General features: G+C 44.5%; 2 protein-coding genes and 1 long non-coding RNA gene across 3 annotated transcripts in view; 1 reads left to right on the top strand and 2 right to left on the bottom strand.

Annotated features, from left to right (window-relative positions):
- Positions 1 to 10,457, bottom strand: part of mmp9 (matrix metallopeptidase 9) — a 278,561-nt gene that overhangs the window by 266,359 nt on the left and 1,745 nt on the right. The gene's annotated exons all lie outside the window — the stretch shown is intronic.
- On the bottom strand, positions 5,921 to 9,743 carry tmem218 (transmembrane protein 218). The gene is made up of 3 exons (XM_049017738.1): positions 9,633 to 9,743; positions 8,767 to 8,869; positions 5,921 to 6,592 (listed from the first exon to the last, which is right to left on the bottom strand). Exons 1-3 carry the CDS (start codon positions 9,740 to 9,742, stop codon positions 6,458 to 6,460), a joined length of 348 nt encoding a protein of 115 aa, XP_048873695.1. The 5' UTR covers position 9,743; the 3' UTR covers positions 5,921 to 6,457.
- Positions 8,981 to 9,772, top strand: LOC125745179 (uncharacterized). Its single transcript, XR_007398588.1, has 3 exons — positions 8,981 to 9,217; positions 9,308 to 9,489; positions 9,655 to 9,772. It is a non-coding gene; the product is annotated as an uncharacterized LOC125745179 (long non-coding RNA).

Here is a 10,457-nt window from a genome sequence, read left to right as displayed (position 1 = left end):
TTTGGTTTCTGCCACTTTTACAGTAATAGATAATAAGACAAACTAAAAAAAAAAAAACGATTTTTATTTTTTTATTGGTGTCAAATTTTATTAACATACAGTATAAACCTTATAAGCAGAAAAGATCAACTAAATAAAGTTAATGGATTAAAGGATGAGATTATACATGACTGCATAAACTGAGCATTGATTTAAATAGGAAGCATTATACAGCTATTCAACAGCATAGTCATACTGATTAAATTCCATTTTAAAGTTTATCTGTAGATAATTACACACCAAAGGTTTTGATTTGGATGTTTAATCTCATGCTTTCATATTTTTATTGATATTCATTTTGAGTCTCTTATCCACCCACAGAGGGTTTCTCTTTCCATGGTTGCAGTGATTATTGAGTTATTCTGACTGTAGTCCTGTAGATGTGCAGTGAATCTGCAGGCTGCCTCTGTGTTTATGCTTCTTTGCTTCTATTGCTATGGAAGCCAGAGAGCAGCTCCACATTCACAGGAATAATGATATAATATAACCATCCATCCATTTTCCAAACCGCTTATCCTACTGGGTCGCGGGGGGTCCGGAGCATATCCCAGAAGCAATGGGCACGAGGCAGGGTACAACCCTGGATGGGGGGCCAGCCCATCGCAGGGCACACTCACACACCATTCACTCTCACATGCACACCTACAGGCAATTTAGCAACTCCAATTAGCCTCAGCATGTTTTTGGACTGTGGGGGGAAACCGGAATACCCTGAGGAAACCCCACGATGACATGGGGAGAACATGCAAACTCCACACACATGTGACCCAGGCAGAGACTCGAACCCGGGTCCTAGAGGTGTGAGGCAACAGTGCTAACCACTGCACCACCATGCTGCCCCTGATATAATATATATTGTATATAATACATTATATAATATATAAGAATATAATATATATTTGCAGATATAATGGAGACATGCCTGTGGGGAAATTTAATAATAATAATAATCGATACTTTATTGATCCCCGCAGGGAAATTGTCTTTATGCCTCCCACAACTTGCTCTTTTTCATAGAGTAAGTTGTCTGCGAAGGGCTGCCACCCGTAGCAGCGCCCAGGGAGCTGGGGGTTAAGGGCCTCGCTCAGGGACCCACAGGTTGAGGCGGGGTTTGAACCTGCGACCTTTTGATGCCAGGCTTAGCCCACAGAGCCACATGCTGCCCCCAGCAAATTCTTGTTTTGCTGATGCCATCTTACTCTTAGAGACACGCAGACAGTTTGCATATGAGAGTAAGTATCAGTCCACAGTGTTAAGGGCCTTTCTTGGAGGTAAAGGGGCTGCATCAGTCTGCCGGCCCTTGGATTTGAACCAGTGACCTTCCAATCAGAGACACAGAGTCCTAACTTGCTGAGCCACCCCCCCCCTTTTTTTTTGGGGGGGGGGGGGTGATTCTGCATACTATATTACATGTACAACACACAAGAAACATCCAGAAAGTGCCCTGGGTTTTTGATCAGGGCCTGCGCATGCATATACTGTTTGAGGGGTTCATGAGATATGGACCAAAATCTTTTTCATCACATTTCCAGTGGAGGTCCATTTCAGCAGACAGTAAGGGGGTGCCTTTCTCGTGTGCATCTGAGTCGTTTTCAGACAGAGTCACGTCACAGATCTTCAGCCTCCAGCCCCAAAGGGCTGGCTGATGGGGACACGCGTGCTCTCATGTGACTGCACCTCAGACCAGATTAGAGCTTCACAAAAGAGCATTGTTTGCGAAGTCCATAATAAACTCAGTCGAGAGTTTTGGACAATCACACACCAGCCTGTTGTGCGCTGTTTCCTGGAGGGATCAGAGGATGCTGTGTTCAACCTGAAGACTTCCTGTATGCATATGTATAGAGCACTGCTGTGTTTGTTGAAGCATCTCTGTGATTCCTGTGAGATTGTGTCATCAAATGTGTCATCAAATACAGTCTAAATTTCTAGTGTATTTCTATTTACAAATAGAAACCTCTGTACCAGAGACGGAAGAGTTCAATGTGGGAATGTCGGAATCAGGCAGCTGAAGCAGGCAGGAGACCCCTGGATTTATGGTACATTCCATTCTAACTCTGCAGTTCCTAGCTGGAAATTTCAACCGGAAACCAGAGGAACCTCAACAACACTAACCTCAGAATTCAAGATGGCTGCACCAGAAGTGAAAGCTGTAGTTGATATACCATTTATTAGCACTTACTTCTCATTTATGGCTCATTAAATCGGTTGTACACACAGGACTGTCCAACCGCTATCTGTGGACGTGTTGCTACGGTGTTAGTAAAATACCGTGTTTAAGGTAGTCTGGGCTAAATGTAAGTGAATGAAGATAAAGGACATTTCAACTATGCTACCTTAAAAGTTATCCGGCTAAGCAAGAAATCCTGCTGTCTGCAACAGGTCCCTGGTATTACTAAATGGCTTTCTGAGTTGTTCTACTGGAACGTGGTTAACTTTGGTGTGACATCATTCCCGACTTCCGAGGTAAATGGAACGCAGCGTTAGCCTGGCACTGGCGGCCATGCTGCAGTATTCATTGAGTATCATGGGATGGGAGGAGGAGGGGTGTATATTAGCACCAATTAGCAGCATGACGTGCTAACAGGTGTTGGCAGTGTGTAGCGGGGGATGTAAGCAATACAGCTGCAGGCCTGCGACACACGTGGGGGGGATTCCTGCACACTCAGAGCCGTCCTCCCTTCCCTCCTCCCTGTGGAGAGGATGATGATCGGGCTGACGTGCGGTGAAGTCATGGCATGGAGATGCAAAGTCATGCTTCTCTCCTCGATGGGGTGTCCGGCTGAGCAGCGAGGGGCTATTGGGGTCCACACTGACCCCTAAATTGGGCATTAATCTTCTGCACAGGAAGACGGCCGTCTTGCACTGCCCTCCTGGGACAGGGGTGCAGGCTTAGGTGCGGCCCGGCTGGGATTTTTACGCCAGGGCGTCTAAAGCCCTGAAGCCCTGACAGCACCCTCTGGCCCCACACAAAAGGGGTAATGGAGCGGGGCAGGGCTGCAGTGAGAAAATCCACACTACCCCCCTCCCCCCCCCCCCACAGATGCATCAACCATCACCTTGGCAACCCCCCACACCACATTCAGCACAAGAAAAAATTTTCCCAGCTATTGCAAAACATTCAGGCATCCACTGGGGCAGCTTTTTCTAGACCCCTTAGAGGTGTAGGAAGTCTCTGAGATTAGTCAAAGTAAACCACGATCACATTATTCAAATATAAAGCCTTCTCTCTCCTCCAAGCAGCTCAGCAGAAGCAAGACATTTCCGGAAAAAATGAAAACGACACTATTTAGTTTTTCCGCCTAAGGGACCGAGACGGCAGCTAGCTGCCGCCGCACCGAGGCCGGATTTGGCCGCGTCCATCAGGACGGAGGAGCTCCGATTCTCTCTCAGAGGAATATCGGAGCATAGGGTCAGTGTAGCGAGACTGTGGAAAGATAGGCGGGCAGGCTGAGGCGTGACAGGGCAGCGGCGTCGACCACATCATCCGCTGGGAAAAAGGAGCAGCTGAAGAAATTTGTGGTGGTTGGGGGGGGGGGGCGCTTTCTGCTTGAGTGGGCCTCAATAGTACATCCAGCCATCTAAGGGACACGGTCTACACCATTCCTCCTCCCCGGCCTTGAAATCCGCCGCCAACGCCCCACATCCTGTGTTGTGTGTACACCTCTCTCCCCCCCCCCCCCCCCACACCTCTCCCTGTCTCACGGTGCCACCCCACCCCCGCCCCCCACCTCCGCCGCAAGCTCTTTGTACATCCAGCTGGCTGCCCCAAAAAGAATCCCGTTCTGGATTCCAAATGACCACTCCAGCCCTCACCCCCCCCCCCCCCCAAAACCCACACCAGCCCATCCCTCTGACGCTTTGTCCCACCAATTTTCCCACTCCCCAGAGAGGGACTGGAAACCAGCATTAAGCAGGAACATTATGGGGGAATGGGGAGGGATGGTGGTGGGGGGCTGACAACATCTTTAAAATGCAGCCTCCCCACCCTGAAAGGTGCAGGTTGGATCAGGCTGGAAATACCCTGTCTTTGCCCACTTGGGTCAGATGGATGCCTTGACCGGAAAGCTCTGCAGACGAGGAATGGTGTGCAATTGCAGAACACCATCTATGTGACAACTGTTGCTGCGGAAACCATTCCCACTGAAGCTAATATGCTAACCACCTAATTAACTAAAAGAAGAAATGTGATTGAAAGATCACAGCCTTGATGCATTGGTGACTGAAAACATAAAAATGATGAGCAATGAAGCAAAATATGAGAGCTAAAATATTCATGCTTTAACTACTTCTTTGGGGCTGATAACGGTAACATTAAAACCTTCCCTTAGTCGATGGTTGCTGTAATTCTTTGTCACCGCAGCTGATGAATCTCAAATAATTAATGAATGTTTATATTTAGACACTCATGCACCCAGAGCCCTGTTTCTCAGCCTCGCTAACCCACCGAGTCGCCCGCCATGGAGGATGGGCTCTGTGGAGAGACGTGGGCCGGAACTAATAGGATTGGATCTGATTCATTCGTTTCTCTTTCTCTGTCTTGGTTGGAATTTCATCGCACGTCTCTCCCGTCTCCCGAGTCTTAACTGGGGGGGGGGATTCCGGGGAAAGAGGGAAAATCGGGGGGGGGGGGTGTGCCCATGTAATCGAGCTGCCCACTTTTGAAGCCCTAATCCTTAACATCACTTCCCCCTTCCCCTCACTCCCCCGCAACCCCAGTACCCCAAACAGCATTATGAAGTCAAATAATGGGTGAGGGACCTCTGTGTTCTCTTTACTCCTGTACTTTTGCACAAGTGAAACCAGGCGCTGGCACAACAAAGGATACTGTATATATGCTTAAAAGTCTCCTTTGCAGTTTGTACGATTCCCGTCAGAACACGAGACAGGGGGACTTTCCCACCGCATGTTAATGACAGCCAGACAGGTCCACAGCAATGGGCCATGTGCCCACCATCCCTTCTAAGCCCTCCGATATCCCACAGCCATAAAGGCCCAAATCCACTGGGATCCTGTGCAATCTTACCCATGAATAACAAGTGATTTATACAGGTAAATGGTTAAAGGCATCTAGCATCTTAAGTTTCGCTTTAATTTGATTTCTGTTTTGTTTGTTCGTTAAACAAGTCTGATCGGGACACTTCGTAAGACTCAAATCATAAACAAATTCGTCATACTGAACTATATAATTTTAGCTTCAGCTGAGAATAACTGCACAGACTGTACTAGCAATTCATTTAAAACTCCAGTATAATGGTGAGTACAGAAAAGGTTAAGTAGTTCATGTCATTAGAAGCTGGAAACATCTTGAAAGTAAATGAATCTCAGAAAAACCCTGAAAACCCTAGAAGTCTGTAAAACATCCTGAATTCTTCAATTTTCTCCATTTCAGTTGCCTAGCATTTCTCAGAGTAGTATTTCAGTTGAGAATTAACATGTCGATATGGTTAGAAGCGCATGCAATATGACAGTTTCACTACGCAAAAGCCACGTACTACAGTATCCTTGTAAAAAAAGCTCCTGCCTCTAGCCGATATCCTCAGATGCAGGGGTCCTGCTGGTGCCCCTGCCAGCGGACTGTCACTTCATATAATCTCCAAGGGTGGGTGGTCCCCATTAGACCCAACAGCATTTGGGTATTAAAGGAGCCCCAAAAAAGTTAACAGTGCATTATATTGAGAGCTCAAAACCCGGATTTAAGAGGAATTATAAAAGCTAAACACCTATGAAAAATATTCACGCGTTACCATACGCGTTTTACTTTCTAATACCTGCTTCTTTGGCAATATGCTGAAAAAAATTAATGACAGTAAGGTAAAGACAGAAATGATCAGAGCAAAACCAGCAAAACATTGGTATTGAGGTGATAAGTTGAGATTGAGTATAAAAAGAAAATATAAAACTATGTTTATTGAAAGCTTCGGAAATTATATGTAAGCAGAACAAAAATATTACTATAAACTACAAAGGTAGTCACACTGCAAAAATAAACTAATATACAGAAATGTATATAACGAATAAACAGAGAACTACAGAGAAAAGCATTTGAGGGTACTTTCTGCAAAATGCTCAGCTAAAGACATACATTAAAATTCAAGGAAATTGCACATTCTACATTTTTTTGTTGTAGCAATAGGCCTATATAATACAGTACAACCAACAAACCGTAGAAAGGAAATGCTGGAGAACTGACATTTTAACTTAATGCGAATATGCCATCAGCAGGAGTGGAAAAAATAAACATATTAACAAAATAATTTTTGAGAAGACAGTTTGCTATCTTCTTGTTATGCTGTAGTGATATTACTGTCCTGGGATCTTTCATACAGCACGAGAAAAGCGCTTTATTCATCCACTGGAAAAAAATAAAGACGCTGATATTGGGCTTTAACGGCCCGGCCGCGAGATCCGTGTCTGCATGCTAATGTAGCTGCAGGGGTTTGGCGTAGACGGGCGTGAGGAAGTGGAGGGGCAGCAGCAGGAAGAGGGCGGCCAAAAAAGCCGCCCCAGCCACGGAGAGCAGCACGTAGCGGCCGACGAAGAAGCCGTCCACCGTCTGCAACGAGACATACACAGATACACAGCCAACGATGACACGGACCGCAGAAGGAGCAGGACATGAAGACCGGAGTTTGGGATAACAAACTGACTTAAATAAAACAAAAACAATTTGCAATTTTAAACCACCAGGTGTCAGAAAAACCTAAAAACAGCCTTTTGTAACTGCGATAACCAACGGAAATACTCTCCCTTTCTCAAAGGAAAGGCCTACGAAATGTTTGGGGATGAATGTTTGTCAGAGATGTCTAGGTCACTGCAGCCTCATTCTTCCAGAAATGCTGACCAGTCTCTGCGATTGAGGCTAACAGTATATCTTCAGAAATGTAATTAAGAAGTTGGCTTGCAGCATTTACATATAACGTTCAACTGCATTGTAGAGATTTGCTTACAGGGAAAACCAAGCTTTACACATACCTAGCTGGATATGTGTGACGACACTAAATACACATTATTATAAATCGGGTGCTTTGTAATATAAAGCACATTCTCGTGTGGCTCACGATTTCTCAGATTGTGTTATATTGAATGTACATTTCCAGCTATTCGTTTTGTCTTGTAAATCCACCAGCAGCCAGCAGTGGGCGACAATTCCCCACACTGTGGAAACGGTGGGGGGGGGGTCGGTTTCCAACACAGGAGGTGGTTTATATGCACACAGCGAGCGGAGGTTAAACTTGGACAGTTGCTGTTTTTCTGTTAAAGGAAAGCATCACGGGGAGGAAGAGACAATGCTAACCACAGGCTGGCTCCCGGAGGAGCGGGGGCCGACGCGTGAATGTCGAGCCACACGAGAATGCAAAAATCTACCGCCGACTAAAGACGGAGCGGGGAGGGGGGGGGGGGGGCAGGGAGGGGGGACATCTCTAGCGGATGCAATATTCTCTCGTTTAACGCATCTCACTTTTTAATTAGCCAATTAGCCAGCCAGTGGAGCACAGAGCCGGGCCATGTTTTATTAATGTAGCATCGAACGCTGTGTTCAGGGGGCCCTGTCTGGGGCTGGCCTAATTGGCACTGTGATATTTTGCTTTTGTTTAACAGTGAGAGGTTAGCCACTGCTTACACTAGAGCGGCCACTTGTTAAGGGATGTTTCCGTAGACCGGGCCGCTGCGGGCATCTCTTAATTCATGTGAATAAAAGTACCTGCGCCCTTAGTGTGACCACACCCCATGTGTGGTCGGTAAACAACAGAAAAGTGTGAAAGAAGAACTGAATATAAATGGTGTCTTAACATGTTACTCTGTTTGGCTGAAACTGCACTGAAAACCTCAGCGTTTGGAATAATGGTACATTGTTCAACAATGTATAAAGATACACTGTTACGGAACATGTTACACAGAAAAAAATTATTATTCTGAAACTTCCCAACACAATAACACACAATAACTGGAGGTGAATCTCCTTAGAGATTTTACTACCTTAAAAGGTAATAAAAATGAGATTTTAGGTATCCAAAGGAATGGATTCGCTATGGAAAATTATTTTGTTCTTTAACCCATGTACACATTGTAACCTTATTAATAATAAATTTAATTATTGTTTTTTTTCCCTGTATATTCCACACTTAATAAGTACTTGCAAGGATTTCATCTGCATCTACCACATGTTCATAGTTTGATTAGACTAAATAATGTTCTGTCTTTATTTGGTTATTGCTTTTCTATATCAAACTTATGCTGAGCATTATTAATTTCACTACAACTACTGTTTAGCAGAAGTGGTCAGTAACACTGGCAGAGAACATTCCCTGCACTGCCTGTCAAGAAGACACAGTCCCAGGCCATCTTTTTGGGTTTTTTTTTTTTTTTAAACAAAGCTAATATAGGCTTAGTGGGTTCTGAGTTATGAGTGTTCCATGTAAAAGTGGCTAAATGGTTTGTAATGCAAGGAAAGGCAGCAGATCTTCAGGCAGAAGAGTCCTTAATAACCAAACAATCAAAGTGCTTTGGAGAATTCTTGCCATTTAGATTACTTTTAATGCAGCTATAACATAAACCATAGACCCAATCAGTGTCATAGTCTGGAATTCCCCTCTGTTATTACATAGAGTTGGGCTGTAAGACTATACTGTATAATCCCCTGTACGGTTACATTATTGTTCCATGTTAAATGGCCGATATCTACCGCCTGAATTTCCTCGATGACGGTTGTGCTTGTGACACACGTACCTCCACCTCCCTGACCGGGGTGGGAATCTCTGAGCTCCGTGGGAAGAACAGCAGCACCAGCGTGACCACGATCGCCAGTAAGATCAGCGGGATGATGGAGAATCTGCAAATGGGTCATTCATCCGTTATTTTATTTCAGAATATGTTTAACAAAACAAGTGGCAACTCCGGATATATAATAACGAAATTTTTCGAAATCCGTGTACGCCTTTCTTAGTTTTAACGGTTTCAAATTTCAGGAAAGTACAGCAAGAAGAAGAGTGAATACCTGATTTAAGCGAACAGTGCAACTGATGAAAAGTGACGAGGTACAAGTAGCCTACTTAAAAAAATCAGTTTCAAACGAGAAAACTGGTTTTGTCCGGCTGGTTTGCTAACAACATCAACTGGCATCTACAGCAGGAACAAAACAGCCAAGACACATTTCCCCCGGGATTCAGTGACAAATTTCGTACGAAACACAACTCGCCTCTGCGTCTCATTTCTGGCTTTTCTTATTTTGCACTCTTTCTCTCACTTCCTCCCTCCTTTTTTCGCATAGATGTGCGAATGTTTTCCCCAGCAAAAATGCAGATAACCAGAGATTGAAGGAGGCCTACGTGTGTTATAGCAGACGTAGCATATCATCTATTTTAATATAAGGAGAACTTGCCCAGTGAACCTACTCTATTGCGTCTGGGTAAAAGAAAAATACGGCGCATTGAGGCAAGTAATACATTGGAGGTAGGAGATATCCCACCAAATACAGTGGGTTTATTAATTAACTTATTAATCGAACAATTTAAATTTGTTGCTTCTGTTGCACAGTTTAATAAAATAGTATTACCCACATGCTTATATAATTTAATTTAAAAGGGGGGACTTACTTGGCCGATCTTGATGCCCTAGACAGCAATACGGCGAGCAGCAGAGTGGCGATCCAGATGAGACCCAGCAGAAACACGCCCGGACCTACGCCCAACACCGTGCCAGGCATCCTCCCTCTTGAACAAAATTTACACTTGGGGTAACTTCTACATCTGTGCCGTGGGATCCATCAGGAGACAGCGAAGGGGATTCCGTAAAATAAGAAAACAAAAATGCACACGCATGCAGCACAGGACCCTCGTGTTGTCTGGGTTCCGTCCGGTTATGTAGGGTGCTGCGGGGCAATTCATTTATTTTAAAAAATATCTACATTCCTATAACGTCGTGTTGCCTTTTTCATTTTACCAATTTTCAGTTTTCGTATGTATATTCTTGATTATATGCATGCTAACCTACACATATCGAAGTGAAACGGTAAAAAACGATCAAGTGAAGAATACAGCGCTATGTTTGCACTAATACTAGCTAGTTCATTAATGTGGCATTTTGTGCAAGATATCATTAGCGTTCGTGCCCATATGGAAGTGAAATTAAGTAACAACCGCTAGGTTGGTAGTGCTAAATCAGATACAGCACAGTCCTGCACAGCCTGTACAGGGGCTCCTTTCAGCAGACAGGACCGCGGCGGTAAAGATAATATCGGCAGCAGACTGACGATCAATTTATATATCCTGCATTTTGTGAATGGTTGGAATTATACATCGTTGTGTAGCTAAGTAACACATGCTAATATACTTTAAGTATCATACAACTTAAAGATAACTTTTTACCTGCCTTCTTTTGGTCTTTGGCTTCCTTAGTTACGGGGGTGCTTGCAAATAGCG

Source organism: Brienomyrus brachyistius, chromosome 6, assembly GCF_023856365.1.
Source record: "Brienomyrus brachyistius isolate T26 chromosome 6, BBRACH_0.4, whole genome shotgun sequence".
NCBI lineage: Eukaryota > Metazoa > Chordata > Actinopteri > Osteoglossiformes > Mormyridae > Brienomyrus > Brienomyrus brachyistius.
The sequence above is the reverse complement of the archived record's forward strand: the minus strand, read 5'-3'. Positions and strand labels throughout refer to the sequence as shown.